General features: G+C 34.3%; 1 protein-coding gene across 1 annotated transcript; it reads left to right on the forward strand.

Moving 5' to 3' along the window:
* Window positions 1–24,791: 24,791 nt before the first annotated feature.
* Window positions 24,792–25,591, forward strand: LOC107899997 (uncharacterized). The gene is made up of 3 exons (XM_041095543.1): window positions 24,792–24,870; window positions 24,969–25,399; window positions 25,493–25,591. The coding sequence occupies exons 1-3, from the start codon at window positions 24,792–24,794 to the stop codon at window positions 25,589–25,591; spliced, it is 609 nt and encodes a 202-aa protein (XP_040951477.1).
* The last annotated feature ends 1,405 nt before the right edge of the window (window positions 25,592–26,996 follow it).

Here is a 26,996-nt window from a genome sequence, read left to right on the forward strand (position 1 = left end):
TTAATCTTGCTTCTTCATTCCGACATTCTAACAAACTTTCTTCCAAAGCACTCTATTGAGCTTGGGTGTCCTAGAATTTCTTTTCCCATTGATCAACTTTGGTCTTTTCTTCATTGATCTCCTGTCGCCATTGCTCCGACATTTTACCCAAACCTGCAGTCCTTATTGACAAACGTAGCTTCTTATAATCTACTTTTAGACTATTTAAATCCTCTTCCGCCTTGTTCTGCCCTTTCTTTAATTTTTTAGCTTCCAATTTGTGGATATCAACATCTAATCCCAAACGCATCTTTTCCTCTTCTAGCTGCTCTATCATCCTTCCCAACTCTAAATTTCTTTTTTCAAAGTCCTGTTTGATGATCTCTAATTTTGACGGAACTACTTGTAAATGCTCCTCTATTGGTCAAACATCTTCTTGGCTTGACACGGGAATATTATCGTTGATCCTCTTTTCCCACCACCAACTATATTCGGGAGTTGTCATTGGACTTACGGCAAGTATCTTCATTCTACAGGTTTGGTTCCAAGCGTTCGATATTTCACGAACATTCTACTTGTAATTATCTCCCCTGTATGAAACTTCACGCTGCGCCAACCCTTGTGTTGCCGGTATGAACTGTCTAGATCTATACTATCCCAAGACTAGCAAAGGGGCGTATCCAATAGCTCCCCAAATTTTGAGCAAAGGAACCCAATCAAACTCTCCATATCGGTATAAAATCTCTTTAGGGATCATCCACGAGGCTCTCCACTCGACATCCTCCTCTTGAAGATTTTGGAGAATCATCATCCATTTCTCCTCCGTGATGTCGTCTCGCCTTGGCGTAGCCACTAATTCCTTTAATGGGGAGTAGTTTTCTAAGAAGACACGATAGGATACCTTTTCCACCTTCCAAAAGTGACTATGGAACCACACCAATAACAGTTGCGCGCATCTGATGAACCTTTCTTCGCCCGCTCTTTGACACGCATTTAGAGATCTGAAGGTTTTAACTAAAATAACTGAGACCAGTGTGACCCTTTTATCGAGCCGGTCAAAAAAATCTGCAACTGCTTCATCCACATGCCCTAACGCTTTGGGGAAGACGACTAACCCATAAATGCTCAAGGCGAAAATATCAACCCTTTTTCTCACATCTGGATGTGCCAAGATTAGATCTCGCAGATTTTTCCAAAGTATGCACTTGCTGTCTCCCTTTTTCTTAATCCGAGCTGCGACCTATTGCTCGCTCATTTCGGTAATATTCATTAATTTCTTCAAGAATGCCGGGACATAAGCCGCTATCGCGTATGCTTTGTCGACTTGGATCCTCGGACACCGTAGCAAGGTCGTATATTCTTCTATTGTGGGTACCAAATCTATCTTCCCAAACGTGAAACAACTGTAGGCTGGATTCCAGTATTGCGTGAGGGCTCGAAATAAACGCTTGTCTACTTTTACATCAAGCAAATAAAGCAGATCACCATAATTACTGTAAAAGAGCTGCTTGATCTCGTCATTCCACTAATCACATATCTCATTCAATTCTTGCAAACTATTCTGAGCCACACTAATGTGAGTGAAGTCCTATAATTCTGACATGTATCCTTCCATGAGACTATCACCTTTTTCTTGCTGAATTTTTTTAGACCAAACTCAGACGGCCGCATTATCTTCCACTTTACCAAGAAACTCCCTTTCCATGTTGAGTTCTCTATTTAGTTACCGAACGTGAACCAACACCTCTTTGAAATGAAAATGTCATGCAATAAAAATCAAAACAAAACAAAACAGATTAGTACAAATCGAAAGTAAACAATAAAGAAAATACATAGAAAACCTATTCCGGTAACCACTAAGGGTTTGGCGTAGTTTTACCTAGGGTAGGCTCCTAAGGTTCACTATATGTGGTTTGGCTCTAAAGCAAAGGTACCTGAACCAGCAAATTCCTCGATCCTCACCTATCATAGGCTCGTAAGGACCGAGTTCGGTTCAGGGGAATACATTTCCCTATGGCTGTACGGAGATGAAAATCTCACGAAGACATATGTACGGATGTATCCCGAAAGCGATCCACTATCCTGCACGGAGGTGAAAACCTCATGAAGGAGTAGCTTCTCACTCCCACTTAAAAGGGTGTAACCGATGGTCATGCTATGCAATGTACAGAAAGATACCAAAACTTAAACTAACACAAAAATTATAAACCCTAATGATGAATATCATAATAAAGACGGATGAAATGCAACGAAAGGATCGTATATTTAAATCAAGTTTTTAATTTTCGACAAAAAGACAAAAAGTAATCAACACGTGGCCTGACTCTGTTTTTAACTCCCCAGCGGAGTCGCCAAGCTGTTGACACCATTTTTTTGATAAAATGGGGTCGACTTGAATTTTGAAAACGAAAACAAAAACGGGAGTCACCACCAATCCTTTTTGATAAGGTGTGATCGGATCACCTTGAAAAGTGGTTGTTTTTAATAAACGATTTGATTTTATTAAAACAACGATTTTGGTCCACAAAATTTAGAAAACGGGTTCGGGAGTCGGTTACGTAAGAGGAAGGATTAGCACCCTCGTAACGCCCAAAAATTGATACCTAGTTGATTAGCTAATGTCTTGATGTCGAAAATTGAAAACTTTGAAGAATTTTAAAAATATGATCCTTGTATTAAAATGTTGAAAATTATTGGGAAAATGGGCATTTTTCACTTTAATCGAGAAAGAGAATCATATCTAGTAAGTTAGGACACAATGTCTCGAATTCTCGATACGCAAATGGATGTTAAAAATTTGCTTATTTAAAAGATATTTAGCTATTTCAGATTTTAAAAGAAAGGGATCAGGCCCAGTAAGTTAGGACGTGATCTTTTCTTAATTTCTGAGATCGTTTAAAGCTTAGGTTTGAAAAAAAGACTCGTGTATTTAGATTCATTGTGAAAATCGAAACCCAGTAAGTTAGGGTACGACCTTCTCGAATCTAAACATACGAAGTGCCATTTATTCAAAAATCCTAATTTATGCATCGAATAAAATCACGAAATAGTAGGAATAAAACTCGATATTAATACTCGTAACAAAACAATAATGAATTCGATAATATGAGTATGAAAAATATGAACAATCATAAAAAATGAAATAAATAAATATAAAAGAAAAATCAATCATATAATTGCAAGCAAATAAGCGAATAGAATTAAAACATTCTTTCAAAATAATAATGAACATGTAAATAACAATAAAGAGAATGAATACAACTAAAAATGTAAAGAGATATGTATGTATATAGATATAAATTAAAAATATGTATGTATATGTGTACATATATATATATGAATTATAGGATATAATAAAAATATATAAGTATGTATTTATATATTCATAAAAATTTAAAAATGTATATAGATATATAGATATGTATATAAGTTATAAAATATAAAAATATATAAGTATGTGTATACATATATATATTTATAAAAATTAAAAAAATATGTACGTATATATAAAAAAAATGTATGTATGTATACACATATAACAAAATTTTAAGAAAAAAAAGTATTTAAGATACATATATTTAAAATTTACATAAGTAAATATAAATGAAAATATAATGATAATAAAAATAATATTAATAATAATACTAATAATAATAATACAATTTATTATTTTTTTAATAATAAAATAATCAAAATACAAGTAGAGGGCCAAATTGAATTAAAAAAAACATTTGGGGTCAAATCTCAAATAAATTAAAGGGAAAGGACCGAATAGAGTGCGCGAATAACAAAGAGAGACTAAAGGGGAAAATATCCCCTCCCTCCAAAACGCAGCGCTTTACCTGGGACTCAAATGAAATCAGAATAAAATTCTAGGGCAAAATTAAAAATAAAAGAAATTTAACAAAAGGGACCAAATTATAAAATGAGAGAAATACGGAAGGGTTAAAAGGGTAAATAGACCCTTAGCTAAAAAACACGCGGATCCCCTGGCCGGGTCGGGTCAACATGCGTGTTATGGGGTAAAACAACGTCGTTTTGGGGCCAGATGAAACAGGCCAAAACGACGTCATTTCTAGGCGCTATAAAAATCAAATTTTTTTCTGATTTCTTCATTTTTTTCACTTCTCTTAAAAAAAACTCAAAAATTCTCTCAAGCCCTTTTGGGCAATCCGATTTTCGGCCTAAGGTCCGGCCGTCGGCCATCGCGTCGATAGTTGGTCGCCGACGACGGCGCCGCCGTCTGCGGTGGCTGGAAAAGTCAAAATGGCCCATTTTGCCCCTCTTTTCGAGTAGGGTTCAGATTTGTGGTTAGAAACGTCGAGATCTCGGCAAAAATGGACCAAATTCGAAAGAAACCTTTCGGTTCTTCCTCTCCACCGCCGCCGAAAACAGGTAAAACTCTTCTTTTTTATTTTTATTTTATATATTCTTATATAATATATGATTAAATAAAAACGAAAAAAGAAAGAAACAACTCAGAAAACAAAAATAAAAAAACGAAAATAGAGTAAAAGGGAAATATGAAAACCAAAAAAGAATCGCCTTCAAAATTTTTTATTTCTCCAATCGTTTTTTTTTCAAAAAAAAAGAACCCCTTACATGCCTTTGGTTTCGGCTTTTATAGTCGATTTTAACATCATTTTAGTTCCTATTGTGGTTGTTTTTCTCTGTTGTTGCGTGTCTTTACAGGTAATTGATTTAAGTGGTTGGTGGTAGTTGCGGCAGTAGCAGAGGGCAGGTAGTGAGGCCGTACAATGCGGCGGCAGTTGGGAGAGACTAGGGTTTTGAAACCCTAACTTTTTTCATTGGGTTTGGGCCACATTTTTTTAATGTTTGGGCCTGATTTGGTTGTAATGGGTTTTTGGTTTCAATTGGGCCCAGATATAAAATTGGGCTTGTACACACTCTATTACTTTTTCATCCATTAATATTCCATACACGTTTAATCACCATTCATAAATTGATTTTCACACTGGTCTTACACATTTGAATAGTGATGATCATTGTAATGGATGGAAAATTAGTAGAATGAATCTTAACCCTTTTTTGGTAAACCTCAGGATCACTTAATTATTAATAAGTTTACACTTTAGTCACTCTATTATAAATATTAACAATTTTATCCCTCAACTTTTTGAAATTGATCATTTAAGTCACCCCTTTGTTAACTTGTTAACGGATGTCAACGCAATCCATTAAGTCACTATTCTTCAAATACATCTTTAGTCACTCAATTATTAGTCAACTTTCGCTTTGGTTACCCAACTATGAAAAGTTACAAAATGATACAAATGTTATCAATTTGTAACTTTTTTATCATCTGTCCATTAACTCTGTAAAGGATGGATTTATGGCACATTAATTATAGGCTTAATAGTTAATTTGGTCCCTAAACTATGACTAAAATATCAATTTAATATTTTTATATTTTTTAACAATAAGTCCAAAAAAAATTTTAAAATATCAAAAACTTGTTACAAAACATGAAAACCAATGATGCATTTTTTTTGAAATTATAAAAATATCTTTTAAAATTCTTGAAATTTTAAAATGTTCATAAAGTTCTAAAAGAAATAAAAATTTGCTTAAAGTTCTAAAAAAAATCTAAAAGTGTCGATATTTTTCTATTAACTACTACAGATTACTTCACAAATTATGAGAATAATTTGCAAATATCAAATAACAATCTGAAGCATTGAGATCATTGTTTCTCCTTTTTTTTAACGTGGCTTTGCACTATTAATTTAGCAAAAACATATATTTGTTGTTTTACTATAAATTTATTTATGATAAACGAATTTCATTAATAAACAAAATAATTTTTTAAAAATCATTAGAAATAAATAAAGACCATCAAATTAGGCCTATATAGCATAAATTTATTTTTTTTCTTTTTTTTTTCTTTCTTGTAATACTGATGAAGATGACAATCTTTGAGTTAATTGGTCAAATAGTTTTTTTTTCCTGTCATGTAGTACTTATGAAGATGACAAGTCTTTTTTTCACATGATTATATATTTTTTAAATATATTTTTATAATTTTAAAATTTAAATTATGAAAACTCTTTTTAGAATTTTATTGGGATTTACTGTTAAAAATTTTTAATAGTACTAAATTGATATTTTAGCAATAGTTTAGGGACCAAATTAGCTTAACTCTATGAGTTAATGTGCCATTCCATTAGTTCGTTGGGTGATTATTTTGCAACTTTTCATTGTTTAATGATAAAAACGAAAAGTTACTAATAATTAAGTAACTAATGGTGCAACTTAACAAAATAGATTTGAGGAATAATGACTTAATGGCCCATATTGATGTCTTTACTAATTTTTTTGTAAAATTTGATATCTATTTTTTTTAGTTAAATTTGACCCTCAATCTTTTTAAAAAAGAGTTAAATTTGACTATTAACCTTTGAAAGAGAGTTGAATTGCTATTTTTTTAATGAAAATGCTAACTAAAATATTAAATTTCTAAACATGAAGGCTTGCATGGCAATCCATGTGCACTTCATGCTCTCTTTTTTTTTGAATTTTTATGAATTTTTTGTTGGAGTGATATATAAGACAAATAATGTAAAGTTAGCATGAAGTATACGTGGATTATCACGCAGGTTGCCATGGTAACATCATTAAAAGATTAATATTTTAGTTAGAATTTCTATTAAAAAAAAGTTATTGGACTCTTTTTAAAGATTAGTAACGAAATTTGGCTAAAAAAAGAAAAAGGACTAAATTGGTTATTATGTTTTTTTTCAAGAATGATGGCAATTTTTCTAAAAGACAAAGCTTGGGCTTCAAATCCAAACCCAAAAAAATCCAATTTAAAAGTAATCCCCATCCAAAGTCCCGATCCCGTCCATTTGCCAGCTCTATTGATGTATCCCTATCTTCTGGTTCTATTTATTCCTTTGTTTTATACTTGTTTTAAATGTAGTCAAGAATTTTTCACGTGGCACCTACTTGTAAGTTGTAACTTGTCTGTCTAAAAAACAAACAAAAAAAAAAACTGTTGGATCTGCTATATATCCGTGTTTCCAGCTTCGCTCGCATCACCTAATAATAATTATTTTAAAAAATTCTCTACTTTTTCGGTGGAATTCAAAAATTTTACACAAAATAAGGTTTACGAGTGATTGATTAAGAGCAATTATATAAATTTCTATAAAAAATAATTATCTAAATTTGTCACAAAATAAAATTCATATTATAACAAATAATGTATCTATACAATTTTCCTTTGGCACACCATTAATCCTCAACTCTAAAAATACATTAATTATTATCAAAACATCAATGCTAAAAATAGTGATAAATCAAAGATAATTCTCATTTAAGAACATTGTTGACACCATTTTTTTTGTAAAAACGGATCGACTTGGATTTTTGAAAACGGAAACTAACACAGGAGTTACCACCAATCATTTTTTTATGAGGCGTGGTCGGGTCACCTCGTAAAGTAGTTATTTTAATAAACAATTTGACTTATTAAAACAACAATTTTGGTCCACGAAATTCAAAAGACGGGTTCGGGAGTCGGTTACGTACGAGGAAGGATTAGCACCCTCGTAACGCTTAAAAATTGGTACCTAATTGATTAATTAGTGTCTTAATGTCGAAGATTGAAAACTTTGAAGGGTTTTTTTTAAAAAAATACGATTCTAAAAATTTTCGAATAATATGGGTTGAAATTTAGGATTCTCTTGTTCCGAAAGAATATCATACCCAGCACATTAGGATACGAAACTTTAAACCCTCAAAACCAAGATCACCTTATGGATTCCAAAACCCATACTTTGAAATTTTAAAAGGATATTTGGCTATTTGGCTAAACGAGAAATCGAAACCCAGCACGTTAGGGCACGTTTTCTCGAATTTCCAAACGCAAAGTATTGCCTTATTTGTAAAAATTTTCCTCTTTTAAATTTGAGTAAGAACTAATGAAATATATAAAGATAATATTCGTGTAACTGTGATTGTGTTAAAGGAGAATTTGTTTAAAAACAAAAAAGGGTCGTATACGATGAATAACGATAGTATAACATACATACGAGATAATTATGTCATAATATATATCATATAACATTAATACTAATAAATCTTAATGCTAATATACATGAATAATAATAATGCAAGTAATAATGTGACAATAACAATAATACCATAACAATAAACATAATACTAATTAACGAATCTAAATTTTGACAAAATTTGAAAATAACGAATAAATAAATGGTGAAAATAAAGGCACAAATAATACATGCAAATCAATATTTATAAAAGTGAATAATAAATTAAATGAAAGATATATAAGTTTGGTTAGCAATTAAAAATGAATAATTAAACAAATGTTAAATAAAATATTTAATGATCATTTTTTTTATTATTAAAAAAAGAGCTGAAATTTGAACTTAAATCGACTAAGGACTGAATGGGAGTTTAAATAAAATCAATGGGTTAGACTTAAAATATAAAAAATAATAATTTTGATTCGATTGGAACACGCGCAAAGATGCAGGGCCAATTGGGAAATTAATCCCTGATCCTAAAGCAAGTCGTTTCACGCTGGACCAAATCGAAATAGGTACAAAATCTATGGGGTCAAATTAAAAATGCTAAAGAAAGGATAAAAGGACTGTATTGAAGACAAGCATAAAAGCAGAGGGATCCGCAGCGCAAATAACCCATTCGGTATTGAAACGCACGGATCCTCTACTAAACGGTTGGGTCGCAGGTCGACCTCTCCAAAACAACGCCATTTTGCCACCTGGGGAGGCCTATTGAAACGGCGTCGTTTCCCACCTCTTTAAAAGCCATTTTTTTTAAAAAAATCCTCATTTTCAAACCCTTTCCTTAAAAAAACAGAGAGAACTCTCTCAAATGCTTCCCCCATATCCGGCAACGGCCATCGTCGACAAACGGATGCACCACCGTCGTGGCCAACGGCCGACGACGAAAAAGATGGGCTTTTTAGCCCTCGTTTACAACGATCTGAAGGCCAAACCTTCTAAAAAAAAGGCCGAAGGAAATGATCCTTCATCCCACCTCTTAGGGCCGATTTCAGCAATGGAAAGAAGGTCTCCGACGACACGGCCGAGGGACGTTTCAGGTGAGATTTTCTTCCTTTTTTCTTTTTGTTATTTAGTGTTAAAGAGAAATAAAAAATAAAATAATAATAATAAAACGGAGAAAGCCCCGAATCCAAAAAATCACCTTTGTTTTTCTGTATTTATTTCCTTTTTTGATCAGTTCGTAAAAAAAATTACAGTGATGATATTCGACTTTTATAACCGATTTGAAAACCCCTAAATTTTTATTCTGTCATTTTGCAATTTGGCTGCTTCCTCATGTTGCATGATTGGTGGTCTTTTGCAGGTGACAGAGCAGTGTCAGATGCGCATGGATGGGGCGCTGGCGTACGGCGGCGCGAAGGGCACGCGAGGAGGCCACGTACGGCAATGGGGCATGGGCAGAGTGCGGCGCACTTTAGGGTTCCCTTAGCTGAAAGTTTGTTTTCCATTTGGGCTAGGGTTTCTGTTATTGGGCCATTTGGGTTTAGGGTGAATTTTGGGTAATGGGCTGAAACGATTTGGGTTTGTTAATTATTTTGTATTTGGTTTTATTTGTTTTATTTTGTTTTGGCATTAAGTTCGGGTCAAAATTGGGCCATTACAGCTGCCCCTCTTTGCTCGTTGTCGTGTAACGATAACAGAGCAAAGACCAAGAAAGACCAATTTTGCCCGGTCTCGACGATTCTTGACTTGTTGGTGCTCATCTTATTCAGGTAGCTTCATTTCAGTCCATCACGTCTTATTACTTTGATCCACTTCACGACATCTTTAGAGAGATATGACTTCAATCTACTCTGTTGTAACTCCATGGGATGAGATTTGTGGTTTTAGTTTGCTCCACTGCAACTTCAATGAGATAAGACTTGTATCTTCAACCTACTCCACTGCAACTTCAGGGAGATAAGGTTTGATATGATAAGATCTAATTCGACCTACTGCAACTTTAGAGGTATATGATTCATCGTTTTAATCCGCTCCACTGCAACTTCAGGGAGATAGGATTAGTAGCTTCAATCTGTTCCACTGCAACTTCAGGGAGATAAGACTCGCTATTTTCAGTCTGCCCCACTGCAAGTCCAGGAGGATAAGACTTGCTTTCTTCAGTCTGCTCCACTGCAACTTCAGGGAAATAAGACTTGTAACTTTAATCCGCTCCACTGCAACTTCAGGGAGATAGGATTATTGGCTTTAATCTGCTCCACTGCAACTTCAAGGATATAAGATTCACCATCTTCAGTCTGCCCCACTGCAACTTCAGGGGGATAAGACTTGTTTTCTTCAGTCTACTCCACTGTAACTTCAGGGAGATAAGACTTGATATGATCTGCTCTACTGCAACTTCAAAGAGATAAGATCGATAATTTATAGCTTTTATCTGTTCCACTGCAACTTCAGAGAAATAAGATTTGCTATCTTTAGTCTAATTAACTGCAATGTCGGGGAAGTAAGATTTGCTATTGTAGATTCAATCTGTTCCACTACACAGCCAGGGAAGTAAAATTCACTGTTGTAGCTTCAATCTTTTTAACTGTAATGTCGGGGAAGCAAGATTCGCTGTTGTAACTTCAATCTGTTCCACTGCACCGCCAAGGAGGTAAGATTTGCCATTGTGGCTTCAATCTTTTTAACTGCAATGTCGGGGAAGCAAGATTCGCTGTTGTACCTTTAATCTGTTCCATTGTACCGCCAGGGAAGTAAGACTCGCCGTTGTGGCTTCAATCTTTTTAATTGCAATGTCGGGGAAGCAAGATTCGTCGTTGTAGCTTCAATCTGTTCCACTGTACTGCCAGGGAAGTAAGATTTACCATTGTGGCTTCAATATTTTTAATTGCAATGTCAGAGAAGCAAGATTTGCCGTTGTAGCTTCAATCTGTCCCACTATACTGCCAGGGAAGTAAGATTCGCCGTTGTGGCTTCAATTTTTTTAATTGCAATGTCGGGGAAGCAAGATTCACCGTTGTAGCTTCAATCTGTCCCACTGCACTGCCAGGAAAGTAAGATTCGCCGTTGTGGCTTCAATCTTTTTAATTGCAATGTCGGGGAAACAAGATTTGCCGTTGTAGCTTTAATCTGTTCCACTGCACCGTCAGGGATGCACCGCCAGGGAAGTAAGATTCGCCGTTGTGGCTTCAATCTTTTTGCAATGTTGGGGAAGCAAGATTCACTGTTGTAGCTTGAATCTATTCCATTGCATCGCCAGGGAAGTAAGATTCGCCGTTGTGACTTCAATCTTTTTAATTGCAACCTCAAGGGTATGAGTAACTCCATTGATCTGCTCTCTGGAGAACATGAGTTGTAAAGTCCATTTTATGAACCTATTTATGCCCAATCATTAGGATGTTATGATTAGAATGAATCAAATGCTCCTAACTAGATGTGTATGTATGATATTTGCATGAATACAGAATGTCATTTTTCGAAAATGATCTATTTTTAATGTTTGGGTTGTCATTCCTTGTTGTTCATCAAGGTTTTATCACTGATGCCTTCTTCTTCAGCTGGTATCTTCAACGAAAAAACCAAAAAAATAGTCGCAATTTAGACTATTCATCTCAAATGCTTTCAACCCTTAAGTTGGTTAGTTCTAAACAATAGCCCTATTTCAGGTCCTCGTACTTATTTAGAAACCTTTCAGAGTAATATACAGAACTCCTTCTGTTTGAATATTATCAGTCTATTAATCATTATTTCACTGAAAAATGCTTGAAAAAGATTATCAAAATGGACAAGATGAAGTTTTGAGAGCAAAGCTCGAAATGAATTAATCAATATAGCAAATTTTGCTAGAATAAAAAATTAATCAAGATGGCATATTTTTCCAAAATACAAAAATGAATAAAATGTAAATAGGTGCCCCAGATATCGCAGCATGAGCTTCTCTGCCTCAAACATCCTGAGGACCCTTTTGAACTTGATATGTGTTTAGAAGTCCTAGAAGACTTTGTTGATGCCCTAAGATGTAGTATCTCTTCTTCTTATTAATTCAGAGAGGACAAGACTACCGCGTGCCCCACTTTCAATCAAAATTTGAACTGCCCATTCCTAGGTTTTCAATTCAAAACCCATTTGGTCTCAAGGCGCCCTTTGCAGGTCTTCACCTTGACCTTTCCTTTTTCTTTTTTTGTTCTTCTTTTCTTTTCTATTTTTCTTTTCGTTTTTTTTCAAGTGAAGTATTTATTTCTTGAATCAGAATTCTGAAGATTAGGCAGGTTCTTGCCATCCATCTTGGTCAATATCGACGCTGTTTCAGATAAGGCCTTCCACATAAGGTCCTTTCCAGTTTGGCATCCACTTTTTCTGAAGTCTTTTTGTATGAGAAGGATTTTTTTTGCTATCAGGTCCCCCTCATGGAATTCTCTGGGGTGAACCTTTTTGGTGAGCTTGCATCATTCGCTTTTGGTACACTTGACCATGACGGATAGCTCTCAATCTTTTCTCTTCAATTAAATTTAACTGATCATATCGGGCCTGGATCCATTCTACTTCATCCAACTTCAACTCTGACAAGACTCGAAGGGAAGGAATATCAACTTCGATGGGTAAAACCGTCATAAGCCAAAGCGGAAGGCGTTGCCACGGTAGAGGTTTTTTTTACCGTTCATCTTGGGGCGATATGGTGTTAATCTTGAACAGACTGCAAACCTTTAATCTCGTGCGGTTGTTCAAATTCAATGCATTATCTGATATGAGCCTTTTGGCATTCCATAGTGACATATGATTTATTTTTCAGGAATTTGCTGACCGTTGACTTTGTGACATCGGCATATGAAGCAGCTTCTACCCACTTAGTGAGATAATTGACGACCATAAAGATGAATTGATAACCGCCAAAAACCTTAGGCGAGATTGGCTCAATGACATCCGTACCCCACATAGACAAAGGCCATGACTTCTTTTGATTCTTTGTAAGGTAGGATCTTGTTCTACCATCCTTAACAAATCAAGGGATAAGCTACAGTCTCAGTTATCTTCAAAGTCCTGAGGCTCAGCTGGACACATATCTTGCTGAAAAGGAGATTCTGAGTCTATAGTAGTGTCGTTCATATTATTGATATTTGGAGACCTGTTATAGGGACGAATGTATCTAAAAGAACGTAAGAATATTTATTTGTATAGTATGATTATGAATGAAATGGTAACAATAAAAAAATATTTGCTCGAAGTGAGGAACAAAAATGCATTTTATTGAAATAAAGATATTGAACATAAGCCTATCTCACAAAAGGGTTCTTATTGCTCCTAGGCTTAGAGCAATAAGCGTGTTTTGGACATTACTCCGAATTAGGTCTAAAAAATATAGGGATCTCTTCCACAGTCTTATTGTTCAAAACACTCTCAAGTGTGTTAAAGGCAGATGCCTCATAAATTATCTTCCCTAGCTCCTTCTTCGGATACGGTGTTAACATTCAAATTTCCCAACATTCCTTTTGAGCCTTTGACTTCCTCATAGAATTCTAACTCTTTATTATCCATTAGATTTTGCACCAAGGCTTTGAATTCAGTGCACTTCTAGATTTCATGGCCTTATTCAGCGTAGAACTCACAGTAGCTCCTCATCCATTATGGTATTTTCTCCAAATTCTGAATAGTTAATCCCATGTTCATCATTTGTTTCAAAAACCCATTTCAGTGGGTGGTTTTTACTTCTGTAACATTGGTTTTGGTTCTTTTTCCTCCGTTCTCAGCTATCGCGTTTACCCCTAGGTCTGAATGACTGGGTAACAGATTCCCTGCTACGTTTGGTCCTTATGGGTCATCAAATTTTACGATCCCTATCTTGATAAAATTTTCAACTAGCTTCTTGAACGCAGTGCAGTTTTCAATCGAGTGCCCTGTAGTTCCCGCTTGATACTCGCATTAGGCACTCGCGTCGTACCATTTAGGGTACGGGGGTTGCATGGGTTCTGAGTAGAACGGAGCTACTATATGTGCATCAAACAGATTCAGATACAGTTCTTTATACGACATTGGGATGGGTGTGAACTGGACTCTTTCTGTATTTGGCATCGAGTTGGATTCTTGCCTTGAGGTGCCTTGATAGCAAGTAGTCATGGCCATTGGTTGGTCGATGGTGACTGATTTGGAATACCCTTTACTCACATTATTCAATTCATTTTCATTTTTCTTTGGGGTTGATCTTTTGGCGCTTTCTCTCGCGTCTATCTTTCCACTTCTTTTGGCGTTCTCAATCATCTCGCCAGACATTACCATATCTGAGAAGCTCATGGTAGCACTTCCCAACATATGGTTAATCAATGGGGCTTTCAGAGTGTTGATGAAAAGCATCGTGGTTTCTTTTTCCAAAAAAGGTGGCTGAACTTGCGTCGCCACTTCTCTCCATCTCTGGGCGTATTGCCTGAAGCTCTCACTTTGCTTCTTTTCCATGTTCTGTAGTGTAATTCTGTCGAGCGTTATGTCTGTCACGTGGCCATATTGCTTCATGAAAGCCTGTGCCAAGTCCTTCCATGATTGAACCTTGACACGACTCAGTTGGTTGTACCAGTTGACAGCCGGTCCAATCAGACTATCTTGGAAGCAATGAATTAATAGTTTCTCGTTATTAACGTATCCCGTCATTCTTCGGCAGAACATCGTGATGTGAGCTTCAGGACAACTAGTCCCATTATACTTTTCAAACTCTGGCATTTTGAACTTAGGTGGGAGAACTAGATCAGGAACCAAACTCATGTCTTTGGCGTCAACTCCACAATGGTAGTCATCGTTCTCCATGACTCTAAATCTCTCCTCTAGCCATTTACACCGGTCCTCAAGTTGTTTTGGCAGGTCCATTCTTGCCTTTTCCATTTCTGCCATGTCATCGAGATCAAGGACCACGGGATTGGTAGGGTTATCCCCGGGATTAGAATCTGAGCCTATTGGAAAATTCATCGATACCGGGGCACCGACCTGATATTGGGGCCTGATGGTGACAGGTACTCTTTGTGGGCACATATCTGGTTGTGCCTGGGTGCTCAACGAGGTGAAACCTGGAGGATAAACAGGGTCCTCATGATCAACCCCAGAATCAACTACAGGGCTTTTTCCTTTATCATTCCCTCCAGCCAATAACTGCGCCAATTGGTTCATCATAGTTCTTTGGGATTCTAGCATGTCTTGTTGGATTTTATCTAGTCGTTCCTGCATCTGATCTTGCATCTCCTTTTGCAATTGTTCTAATCTTTCTAACCTCTAATCCATTGCTTTTGTTTTGCGGCAGGTACCGTAGTGATATTTAGTTGGTGGATTCTTGTTGGTTTCCAGATTAACTGAAATAATCTCGTTTAATTAGGGCTCTTTCGTGATAATAATTAAAGTTACTATTTAGGAAACCACTAGGGTTCGATGTGGTTCCACCTAGGGTAGGCTCCTAGGGCTTATTATATGCGGTTTGGTTCTAAAGTAAAGGTACCCGAACCAGTAGATTCCTCTATCCTCACCCATTATAGGCTCATATGAACTGATTTTAGTTTCAGGGGAATACATTTCCTTATGACCATGCGGAGATGAAAATCTCACGAAGACATAGGTATGGATGTATCCCGAAAGTGATTCACTATCCCATGCGGAGGTGAAAACCTCACGAAGGCATATTTTCTCACTCCCACTTAAAAGGGTGTGACCAACGGTCATGCAATGCAATGTGAGGAGATATAAAAAATAAAATACAGAACAAAATGAAAAGTATTACTCAAAACAGAGGAAATGCAACGAGAGGATCATAGGTTAAAACCAAATTTTCAAATTTTGACAAAAAGGAAAAAAATTAATCAATTTACGGCTTGACTCTCTTGAACTTCTCCAGTGGAGTCGTTTAACACCCCTTACCCGTATTCGATGCCGGAATAGAGTACGAGGTATTACCAGAACACATACACTTTTAACCATATTAAACCGAGTTGTAAAATCTCATCTAAACTAAAACTTTCAAATTGTTATTCTTGATTCGCTAATTAGGGTTTACGTAACCCAATATACTCACAATCTTTCACTTTCTCGTCGTATGAATTTATAAATTTCCACTTACTTGTTGAATTCGTCACGAGTACTTGAATTGATCCGTATCATTACATATTCTCATGTCGTCACATTTTTCTATTTAACTATTGTAATATATCAATTACTCAATATCTCATAAGCTAAGTGTCACATATACATTATCCATTCATCTCCCATACAACTATCAATATTAGCCACAAAGATAGTACAAATTTTCTCTATTCGATGTTAAACCAAAACATGTTACTTCATTACCAACTAACCTTACTAAATATACACCTTATACTAGCCCAAGTGTTTAACCATTCACCCATGACTAAATATATTTTATTTTTAATTGCAGAATATAGGTGTGCTACCCAAATCATAATTCACCTCACATAGTAACCCAGTTAATTTTTATCATTTGTCAAATAAATTACAAAACAAGTTATATAACAAAATATAGATACATTTTAAACCTCACCAATAAAATAATTCTCATGGCATTAATAATCATCACGCATCAAAGACAAACATACTTGACATTTCCATCACATAAACCGAATTAATCAGTGCAACCTCAATGGTATAATCATCCTTTTAACTTACTTAACCAAGCCAAATTATACCATTATCTCACACATAGAATGACCCACCTATCATACTTCTAAATTATGTCACTTAATAGACCAAATATACCTCAATGGTATAATCATCCTTTTAACTTACTTAACCAAGCCAAATTATACCATCATCTCACACATAGAATGACCCACCTATCATACTTCTCAATTATGTCACTTAATAGACCAAATATACCTAACCTTTATCATCATGATCAATCTATAATCAAAATACATCCATATATCAAAATTACCACACACACACACACACATATATATATACCATGACTAAATTTCTTAAACATTTAATCAATTGCTTTTTAATACCGCAATAATTCTTTCAATACCAATACGTATTTATCATTCAATATATTATTGACCAATTATAATCGGGCATATAACCATTTATACACAATTCATTCATATATTTTATTGTCCTCCTCCTTCTCTCCATTCCACATCCTTAACGTATATAACACGCTTAATAACATTATACATAATTTCATTACTCACTTATATGTAAATTTAAAGCTGCTCATCTGAGTCAGAGTCACTAAATTATTTTATTCCAGAGCTATGGAGTTCCAAATTAAAATCCGTTAAATTTTCCCTGAAACTAGGTTCATATATATTTTTACCGTAAAAATTTCAGAATTTTTGACTTAGCCAATAAGTACAGTTTATTCTTTAAAGTTCCCCTATTGCACTGCTCGACAGTTCTAACCTCTCTTCACTAAAAATTGATTATCTCATTGTACAGAATTTAGATGGTATTCCTATTTATTTCTCATAAAAATAGACTTGTTCAGGATTCTAAATATATAAAGTTTAACCCATAATTAGTTTTTTACAATTTTTAATGATTTTCCAAACTCAGAACAGGGGATTCTGAAATTATTCTGACTCTATCTCACAAAATTTATTATATCTCATGATTTACAATTCCATTGCTTATGCCGTTTGTTCTATGAGAAACTAGACTCAATAAGCTTTAATTTCACATTTTACTCATTTTCTAATTCGATTCCCACGATTTTTGGTGATTTTTAAAAGTTGGCACACTGCTGTTGCCCAAAACTGTTTTAGTGCAATATATTGATTACCATTTTGACCCTAAACTTTTAACACATGACAATTTCATCCCTAGGCTCGGAAAATAAAATTATTACAATTTAATCCTTGATCCAAGCCTAATAATTCTCATACATATCAATAACAGCCAATGGATTCCATGAAATTTCAGAATTTTTCCACAATTTCAATATTTTTCAACTTAATCCCTAAAACATATTTTCATCCAAAATTCTTTAATAAAACACCTTTAAACATCCATTAACATATCAAATTCATCATAAAATAACAAAAATCATATGAACTTATCAATGTTATCTTCCTAAACTTTCAACAAAATGAGAAACTAGTAGAATACTAAGTTGGACCTAATTGTAAAAGTCTAAAAATATAAAAATTTCAAGGAAAAAGTAAGAATTACACTTACTTGAAGCTAAAATATGGAAGACCAGCTCTAAACCCTCTTCCATGGCTGTTTTCCATCGAAATTTCAAAAAGAAATGGTCTTGAAATACTTAAAATAAATTTTGGCCACATAAACTTTATTGTAATTCCAATTTTTTCTTTAAATACATAAAAAAATCTTCGATTTTTTTAATGGTATGCCGTCTCTGCCACTTAATTTGGTCTATTTACTCTTTTAGTCCTTTATTATTTAATTTTTAAGCTATTTAATCACTTTAGTAAGTTTTGCATCTTTTCAATTTAGTCCTTTTTAATTAATTGACTGCCGAAACGTTAAAATTTTCTGACGAAACTTTAACACTACCATATTGACACTCCATAAATATTTATAAAAATATTTACGACTCGATTTATAACATCGAGGTCTCGATACCTCTTTTTCTCAATTTCTTGACTTAATAAATTTTTATAAAACAAAATTACGAATTCAAAAATCTCTTAAAAATCATATTTGACTCGTAATTATTAAATAATAAAATTTACGAGCTTATTTTCTGAATTTGGTGGTCTCGTACCATTATTTTCAACATTTCTAAAACTCAGGCTATTACAAGTCACTAAGCTGTTGACACCATTTTTTCTGTAAAACCAGGGTCAACTTGGATTTTTGAAAACAAAAACGAACACGGGAGTTGCCACCAATCATTTTTTATGAGGTGTGATCGGGTCACCTCGTAAAGTAGTTATTTTAATAAACAATTTGACTTATTAAAACAACAATTTTGGTCCACGAAATTAAAAAGACAGGTTCGGGAGTCGGTTAAATACGAGGAAGAATTAGCACCCTCGTAACACCCAAAAATTGGTACCTAGTTGATTAATTAGTGTCTTAATGTCGAAGATTGAAAACTTTGAAGAGTTTTTTTTAAAAAAAATACGATTCTAAAAATTTCCGAATAATATGGGTTGAAATTTAGGATTCTCTTGTTCCGAAAGAATATCATACCCAGCACGTTAGGATACGATACTTTAAACCCTCGAAACCAAGATCACCTTATGGTTTCCAAAACCCATACGTTGAAATTTTAAAAGGATATTTGGCTATTTGACTAAACGAGAAATCGAAACCTAGCACGTTAGGGCACGTTTCCTCGAATTTGCAAATGCAAAATATTGCCTTACTTATAAAAAATTTCCTCTTTTAAATTTGAGTAAGAACTAATGAAATATATAAAGATAATATTCGTGTAACTGTGATTGTGTTGAAGGAGAAATTGTTTAAAAACAAAAAAGAGTCGTATACGACTAATAACGATAGTACAACATACATTCGAGATAATTATGTCATAATATATATCATATAGCATTAATACTAATAAATCTTAATGCTAATATACATGAATAATATTGCAAGTAATAATGTGACAATAACAATAATCCCATAACAATAAACATAATACTAACGAATCTAAATTTTGACAATATTTGAAAATAACGAATAAATAAATAGTGAAAATAAAGGCACAAATAATACATGCAAATCAATATTTATAAAATTGAATAATAAATGAAATGAAAGATATATAAGTTTGGTTAGCAATTAAAAAGAATAATTAAACAGATGTTAAATAAATATTTAATGATCATTTTTCTTTTCTTATTATTAAAAAAAATAGGTGAAATTTGAACTTAAATCGACTAAGGACTGAATGGGAGTTTAAATAAAATCAATGGGTTAGACTTAAAATATAAAAAAAATTAAGAGTCGATTGGAACACGTGCAAAGATGCAGGGGCCAATTGGGAAATTAATCCCTGGCCCCTAAAGCACTTCGTTTCACACTGGACCAAATCAAAATAGGTACAAAATCTATGGGGTCAAATTAAAAATGCTAAAGAAAGGATAAAAGGACTGTATTGAAGACAGGTGTAACATCCTAATTTTGGGCCTAGTCGGAACAGTGGTTTCGAGACCACAAATTTGATGAGGAAAAAAGTTATTTTATTATATTTTTATGGTCTACGATTTCACAATATGATTTCGTGAAAATTTCGTTCGAAAATTTCGACGTTTGGGCACTCAATTTAGTCAAAAGGACTAAATTATAAAAAGTGCAAAAGTTGAGTTCTACATGTTAGAGGTGTCCAATTGTTATGAAATTTTAAATTGGAGGTTCTTATATGGTAACTATACCATTGGTTAAGTTGGTAGACAAAAATGGATATGGTTAGGCATGTTTCCAAAGTTTTTCATTAAGGGAATTTTGGTCATTTAGTTATTAAAATGAATTAAAAACAAAATTAAAAGCCAATTTTTGTCCATCTTCAACCCCATGGCGGAATTTCACAAGGGGAAACCATGTATAGGGTTTTTCAAGCTTCCAAGCTCGATTGTAAGTCTGTTCTAGCCCCGTTTTTTTTATGTTTTTTTACGTTTTTAGAGTCTCGGTAACTTGATTTAGCTTGTTCTAGCAATAATTTAACCTAGGGTTCATATTTGGAAAAATACTCATAGGTGAAATCTGTTTATTTTGATGTTTTATGGTAGAATATGAAGCTTGAAATTATGTTAAACAACTTTTGCTAAGTGATTTTAAGTGAAAACGAGTAAAACGACATAATCGGTAAAAATACCTAATGTTCATAAGTAAGTGTTAGAGTGGGAATTTGATGTTTCCATAGAAGGGAAAAATTTTCAGCATGTCATAAAACATAAGAATAAGGGATGAAGTTTAATTTTCGAGCTTTGAGACAAAAGTGTAAATATGCAAAAGTTTAGGGGTAAAAATGTAATTTTGTCAAAGTTTGAGTTAAGGACTGTTTTGATGAATGTGAGTATTAAATAAGCTAAATTTTCTATTGTAGATCAAGAAGAACAAAATTCGGAGTTAGACTAGAGAAAGAAAAAGGTTGAGGACTAAAGTGCTAGATTTGATCATATTTTGTACCGAGATAAGTTTACGGTAAATAAATGCAATATTTTGATAATTATTATTAATATTGTTATTTTTCAGCAATTATGTATTTATTTCATGAAAATATCTAATGTTAACTCAAGTATGAGATGATAGAGAATCAGTGTTAAAAGGCCCCGTGGAAACATGAGGAATGTATTGGATACAAATGTCATGACATTTGGGTAAAGAGATCCCATGTAAGACCATGTCTGAGACATGGAATTGGCATCATTGAGATTAAGAGAGGTCCCATGTAAGACCATGTTTGGGACATGGCGTTGGCACCAAGATGAGAGGTCCCCCGTAAGACCATGTCTGGGACATGGCATGGGCACCTATATGAGAACTCTCATGCAAGACCATATCTGGGATATGGCATTGGCAGTACAAGAAACATCTCATGTAAGACTATGTCTAGGACATAGCTTTGGCATGTTATATTCAGACAGGAGACACGAGTATCCTTAGTATTCCAAGTGATTCAACGGGCTAATAAATAGACGATGTTACATGAAAGTTCAGGTAAAAGCCTAACAGACAAGTTCAGGTGAGTTAATAAGATTAAAAGTATATTAGTTATCAGTTGAGAAAAGAAATTTCAGCAACGAAGGAGTAAGTTAAGCAAGCAAGTAAGTAAACGAGTAAGAGAGTAAGTAAAGAAGAAAGTAAAGATCTTAATGCTTAATAAAAATTTATGAATATAATTGTTTATGATAAATGTTGTTATTTATTTACTTGTAAACTTAATAAGCTTTATACTTATTTCTTTTATTTCTTTTTCTTTCATATAGTATTATCAAGCATAGTCGGGATCTTGAAGACGTCGGAGAGCGTTCACACTATCAACCACCACAACTCGGTCTTTTAAGACGATAAATGTTTTGAGCTATGGCATGTATAGGGACTTGGTCATTTCGATTGTATATTCTTAAGATATGACCAAAAGATGATATGTAAATACTTGATGATGAACAGTTATTAAAATGGCTAAGTATGAAGGTGTTTGTTGTTATAAATGTCTAGGTGATAAATTATGCATAGAAATCATGAAAAAGTAAAAAATTGGTAGTGAATCAGTCTTGAGACAACAGTAGTGACGTGATTTTGAAAAATCACCAAGGATAGTAGAAAATGAATTAGATGGTGGATGAGGTATAGAATTAAATCTTATTGAGTCTATTTTCATATAAAAATAATGGTGTAGACAAAGGAATTATGTATTCTGAGATATTTACATTTTAGTTAGACAAGGTCAAAGTGGTTTCTGGAATCCCCTGTTCTGAATTTGGAAAATCATTAAAAATTTTACAAAAATATTTATGAGTTTTAATTTATATTTCTAGATTCCTTATTGAGTCTATTTTTTTGTAGAAACGAGTGAGAACACTATATGAAGTTTGTACAATGAGATAATTGAATTTTAGTGACGAGAGGTCAGGACAATCGATTAGATAAACAGGGGAGACTTTAACTAATAAACTGTACTAATTGGCTGAACCAAAAATTCTAAAACATTTATAGTAAAAATATATATGAGTCTAGTTTCAGGGAAAATTTACGGATCCAATTTTTGAGTTTCGTAGCTTGAGTTATAATTGATTTAGTGACTGTTGTGCAGGTGGACAGCCTTATTATAAACAGTGAAATAACTTTTAAAAGTAAATTTTTATGCCCCGAACTTTTAAGTTAAGTCAAGTAACGCCTCATGCTCGACTCCGAAAATGGTCTCGGGTAAAGGGTGTTACAACAAGAATAAAAGTAGAGGGATCCGCAGCTCAAATAACTCATTCGGTCTTGAAACGCACAGATCCTCTGCTAAACAGGTTGGGTCGCGGGTCTGCCTCCCCAAAACGACGTTGTTTTGCCACCTGGGGAGGCCTGTTGAAACGGCGTCGTTTCCCGCCTCTTTAAAAGCCAAATTTTTTTAAAAAAAAATCTCATTTTCAAACCCTTTCCTTAAAAAAACAGAGAAAACTCTCTCAAATGCTTCCCCCATATCCAGCAACGGCCACCGCTGACGAACGGCTGCGCTGCCGTCGTGGCCAACAGCCGGCGACGAAAAAGATGGGCTTTTTAGCCCTCGTTTTCAACGATCTGAAGGCCAAACCTTCTCAAAAAAGGCCGAAGGAAAGGACCCCTCTTCCCACCTCTTAGGGCCGATTTCGACAACGGAGAGAAGGTCTCCGACGACACGGCCAAGGGACATTTCAGGTGAGCTTTTCTTCCTTTTTTCTTTTTGTTATTTAGTGTTAAAGAGAAATAAAACAAAACAAAATAATAATAATAATAAAACGGAGAAAGCCCCAAATTCAAAAAATCACCTTTGTTTTTCTGTATTTATTTCCTTTTTTGATCAGTTCGTAAAAATAAAATTACCGTGATGATATTCAGCTTTTATAGCCGATTTGAAAACCCCTAAATTTCTATTTTGTCATTTTGCGATTTGGCTGCTTCCTTCTATTGCGTGTTTGGTGGTCTTTTGCAGGTGACAGAGCAGTGTCAGATGCGCGTGGATGGGGCGTTGGCGTGCTGTGGCACGAAGGGCACGTGAGGAGGCCACGTGCGGCGCTGGGGCATGGGTAGAGTGCGGCGCACCTCAGGGTTCCCTTAGCTGAAAGTTTGTTTTCCATTTGGGCTAGGGTTTTTGTTATTGGGCCATTTGGGTTTAGGGTTAATTTTGGGTAATGGGCTAAAACGATTTGGGTTTGTTAATTATTTTGTATTTGGTTTTATTTGGTTTTGGCATTGGTTCCGGGTCAAAATTGGGCCATTACAACCATTTTTCCCAAAATCAATTAACATAAAATACAAACAAACAAACTTATAAACTTTATGTATTGTCACCATTAGTATTATAAATCAACCTTCCAAATTCCTGTTTTTTTCTTTGGAAAAACACTTTCACTCCAAAAAAACAATAAATAAACATACCAAGTCTAAAAAACACCAAACAAATAACCCGGATAAACTAATATGAGAAAACTATAGTATCCTCTAAGTTTATCCTAGATCCTTACACTAAAAAGATGGAGGTGCAGGTAAACCATCCTTGTAAAAAACAAAGACCAAGGAAGATGATAGTTGATTCGAACAACCAGAAATGTACATCTCTTGTTTAGCAAACCAATTCGTTACCCCATTGGCTTCTCATTTAATAACATTAACTTTCACAGGAGACAGTTGCATGACTGCTTATCAAAAACCTGAAGGATAGGCCTTAATCTCCATCTTTGATCTTAGCTCTTCTTCTTAATATCTAAAGCAATAATTTGGGAGTCATTCTCAATTATCACATTACTCCATTTGTTCTTCATAGCTAATTTAATCCCCGCAACTATAGCTTTAGCCTCGGGAACCTTTAATGAATCCACTATAATCCTTTTACCAATCCCATCCACCATCTTTCCACTTGCATTTCTGCCTATTACTCCAATACTAGCATAAGATATTGAGGTGTTAAATGCCCCATCACAATTAACTTTAACTCAACCTTTTGGTGGTTTCTCCCAAACATATAAAAATTGTTAACATGGGTCAAATAAAGACATTCGACGTAATCAAAATCATATCTCCTACGATACATATAAACCCCTCTCCTCTTTGCCCTTTAAAAACCATCAATTCTAATCTTCTTTTAAGGGTTCTGGGCATCTTTTGTGATTTTAGGTTTTAATGTTCTTTCATTAGCGGAGTTGTTGATTTTCAATGGAGGCCCATTTATCTTCAAGAAGAGTTACCAGGTCACAGACTTTGGCTGCTTCCAACAACGGTATCCCTGTTTCCAGTGAGTTATTTTCACTTCTATTTTCATTTCATATATATTTCTTTGTCTATCTTAGGAAAAGAACAAGAAACTAATTTCCTTGTGTCTTGTTGTAGAAGTAAAGACTAAAGGATCGGAGAAGAGTGCGTCTAAAGCAAGAATAAGAAATGGGAAACAACAACAACAACAAGAAAGGTCTGCGCTAATTGATATAACAAACGATTCGCCGATTGTTGGGGTTGCAATGAAGACTCCATCCTCTGCTGTAGTAGGTAAGGGTAAGACCAACATGATGACGATGATGACTCCTGGTTTTGGTGAGGCTTTAAGGGGTCAGGTCAAGACTCTGTTGCAGAAGGTTGAGGAAGAGGCTGAGGTTTCAAAAGTTCCATTAGAGAGCTGCCCTTTTGTTCATCTTCAATCCCCAATGGCACTTGTGGCCCCCACTCCTGCGAATACACCACAGGTCCCTAATCTTTCTGAGGAAGAAGGATTGGGTTCAATGCTGATGGATCTTCCTGTTGTCGAAGAAGAGTTGAACATATCTGAGGTTAGTTTTTTAACTCCCCCATCGCATGATGTCCTTTTTATTTCGTGATCGAATTGCTGAACTTAACAAATACTTCGGCATGTCATACGACAGATGGTGAGTGCTAACATTGAAGGACAGAAATGTGCGATTACAAGATCGCTGCTGCTAGAAAAAGTTTTAACTGTGACATTCTCCCTCATACATGGTTAACCTTTTGGTAGTTTCTCCCAAACATATAAAAAAATTAACCTTTTGGTGCTAGCAAGTGAACAATTTTAACTGTGACATTCTCCCTCATACAAGGCATTTGTAACAACTCTGATAACCATCTGTTAAATGATTTGAATTCAATCTGTAGTAGCTCGATTTTTCACAAATCGAAAATAGTAGTTTCGGAACTTTTTTTTATGATCAAGTCGGTAAACATTATTTATTAATATTTATGCGGTTATTACAATATTATATTGAATTCTAGTCTAATAATTTGGTTATGTGAAAAATTAGTCAAGGTCACAAATGTATCAGTTCAAAAGTTAGTGGTTTTGGAATTTGATGTATCGAGACCTCGTTTCTATAAATCGAGACTTTAAATATTTTTATTAAATATTTACGAATTTATTGTATAGGTGAATTGAATTTTGAATTAGTAATTTTGTCAAAATAGTGATTAAATAAGATGCAAGAACTAAATCATTACCTTATTAAATGGTAAAAGTTATTTTTGACAGGTAAATTCTTACGGACTTACCTTATTAATTTTTGGCATGTTTGTATTATTTTGTTTTTCTGTTAGTTAAAAATGTTATATTTATAAAGTTTTTGGCATTAGATGGATTAAATCATATAATATGAAATATATGATCAATAGGAATAGATGTGTGATATTGAATGAATGTGAAATTGTTATATGATTGTATTATGTGCATTTGATGATATCACATAGTTTAAAATGTATTTAGATTGCTTTCTGAAGCACGAAAAACATGTATACGGCTACAATGATTGAGTTGGTATGAATACAATATTAGTACTATGCAAATATGAAATGTTTATATGATATGATGATTTGTATGAAATGATGTTACAATGATTAAAATGTTATTAATACAATGTTAAGGCCCGCGTGAACTTAGTAAACAATTAGGATACAAATGGCATGTCATTAGGGTTTTAAATGCAGCAGGTACTTTGTATCGGTGTTTATATTGTATCAAGCACTATGTACTAATGTTGGATATCTTACCGATGGCTGCGATCCTGCTTGTGTTGCAGATTCACCATAGCTTGTGTGAGTACAATTGAATAAAGGTTAATGTCCCAATTTATAGCACGTGTGAGCAATTTCAATCCCTTGTATCCGAAGTTAATTTGCTACAATTCTCCTGACGAAAAAAGTAAGTAAATGAATTCAAAATTAATAGAAAGATTAAATGTGAAATCGGTTATTACACATATGAATTGAGTGTGATTAAAAAGATTGAATAAATTAAATTATTATGTTGCAAAACGAGCATGATTTGAACGTGATATGAAAGAGAACTTAAATATTTGTGTTAATTAAATTGAGTATGAATTGGATATCATAGGTTTTACTATATTAAATTGTTGCGTGGAT

The sequence above is a fragment of the Gossypium hirsutum genome, chromosome D06 (genome assembly GCF_007990345.1).
Source record: "Gossypium hirsutum isolate 1008001.06 chromosome D06, Gossypium_hirsutum_v2.1, whole genome shotgun sequence".
NCBI lineage: Eukaryota > Viridiplantae > Streptophyta > Magnoliopsida > Malvales > Malvaceae > Gossypium > Gossypium hirsutum.

Coding starts and splice junctions, on each gene's coding strand:
- LOC107899997 (XM_041095543.1), top strand. CDS start 24,792: ATGGAGGCCCATTTATCTTCAAGAAGAGTTACCAGGTCACAGACTTTG. Junction 24,871..24,968: donor CAACGGTATCCCTGTTTCCA/GTGAGTTATTTT, acceptor TTGTTGTAGAAG/TAAAGACTAAAGGATCGGAG. Junction 25,400..25,492: donor AAGAGTTGAACATATCTGAG/GTTAGTTTTTTA, acceptor GTCATACGACAG/ATGGTGAGTGCTAACATTGA.